The sequence below is a fragment of the Crocuta crocuta genome, unplaced genomic scaffold (assembly GCF_008692635.1).
Source record: "Crocuta crocuta isolate KB4526 unplaced genomic scaffold, BGI_CrCroc_1.0 scaffold645, whole genome shotgun sequence".
Classification (NCBI taxonomy): domain Eukaryota; kingdom Metazoa; phylum Chordata; class Mammalia; order Carnivora; family Hyaenidae; genus Crocuta; species Crocuta crocuta.
Window position 1 is genome coordinate 2,679,108 of NW_027530190.1, and position 1,456 is coordinate 2,680,563.

General features: G+C 36.7%; 1 protein-coding gene across 3 annotated transcripts in view; it reads right to left on the reverse strand.

Moving 5' to 3' along the window:
- Nucleotides 1–497: 497 nt before the first annotated feature.
- The window catches only part of FAM81B (family with sequence similarity 81 member B), a 54,798-nt gene continuing 53,839 nt past the window's right edge, over nt 498–1,456 (reverse strand). For all 3 annotated transcript variants that reach the window (XM_077765205.1, XM_077765204.1, XM_077765206.1), the window contains one exon: nt 498–796. In XM_077765205.1, the coding sequence (XP_077621331.1) occupies nt 663–796 (134 nt within the window). In that variant the 3' untranslated portion in view covers nt 498–662. The remainder of the gene's footprint in view (nt 797–1,456) is intronic.

Consider the following 1,456-nt stretch of genomic DNA (forward strand, 5'->3'; position numbering starts at 1 on the left):
CTCTTGTTCATATTTCTGATACATCTTGAGTACAATGAATCAATAATTTAAATAATCATAAGTTAGACTTGCTATAAATATTCGGATTGTTAGAAGACAAGAATCTCTGGATCAGAAGTTGCAATTTGATAGCCTGCTAGTTGTATTTGCCCCACAAATATTCCCTCCCAGTGAAAGAACTGTTTCGAACTAGACGCTAATGCTTATATGGCTTCATATAAAACTAGATTTCTAGTTTTTCTTGAAAAAGGAAATTTTGGCACTAGTGGATTGTATGCATATTAGTAAAGAACCAGAACTGCATGGTGGCTATTCCTTTATAGACAGAGTAAGTGGTCCAATTTGCCAAAGTTCCTGCCCCTCTTTTATGTTTATACCAGTCCCGCTTCACTTATATGTGGACATTTTGCTCTGTTTTATAGGCAAATAAAAATATAAAAAGGCATGTGTGTAAAAAAAAACTCCTTCGCTTTCTCAATAAGTTAGTGAAGACACCATAAGCTTCTCTGCTTTATTGGGTTTTCTGGCACATTCATTTCCTGAAAAAGGTGGTAAGAAATACAGAGGTATAAGAAGCAGACAACATTCCGGAGACACTGACTTCTTCCCAACTTTTGCCAGCAAACCACTATATTGGCTGGTGAAAAAGATGACCAAAAAGTTTATACTTCCTGCAGCTCCACTATCTTACGCTGTAATTTCTTTAGGTCCTTCTGTACTTTATATTTCTCTAAATCCATCTTTGTTTTCTGTATTTGTTGGAGGGAGCTGAGAGAGTCATGAATTGATTTAAATCCTGGAAGAGAATATGAGAAAAGGTAAACCGAAATTAAACAACGCATTGGAACTTTTCTTTTTAAACAAAGTTGCTAATCAGCAGTTCTGCCATAACTGATCATCATTTAATTCAAAGCATATTAAATTCCATTAAGACCAGTCTAAAAATGTACAATAATCTATTTCTTGTATCATGAAGATACATTAGTGATAGTGTTTCAGCTTGTATCTGGCTTCATTGTGAAAATTTAATTCAATTCCTCTTCTTTTCCTTGCCCAAATATATTGCATAACTAAATAATTCTATAAAGAGAGAAATTTAAAATATTTCCTTCTCTCTGTATACTTTAAAAAATTTTTTAAATGTTTTTGTTTCTAGGAGAGAGAGAGACAGCGTGAGCAGGGGAGGGTCAGAGAGAGAGGGAGTCACAGACTGAAACAGGCTCCAGGCTCTGAGCTGGCAGTCAGCACAGAGCCCGACGCGGGGCTCGAACCCACGAACCGCGAGATCATGACCTAAGCGAAAGTCGGACGCTTAACCGACTAAGCCACCCAGGCGCCCCCTCTCTGTATACTTTAATAAGAGATTTGGATGATCTCTTTTTAAATTCTTGTTATCAACTTGAAGATAAAGGACACAGGTGAGATTTTCAAACTTCTCAGAAAGTCACCTGTTGAG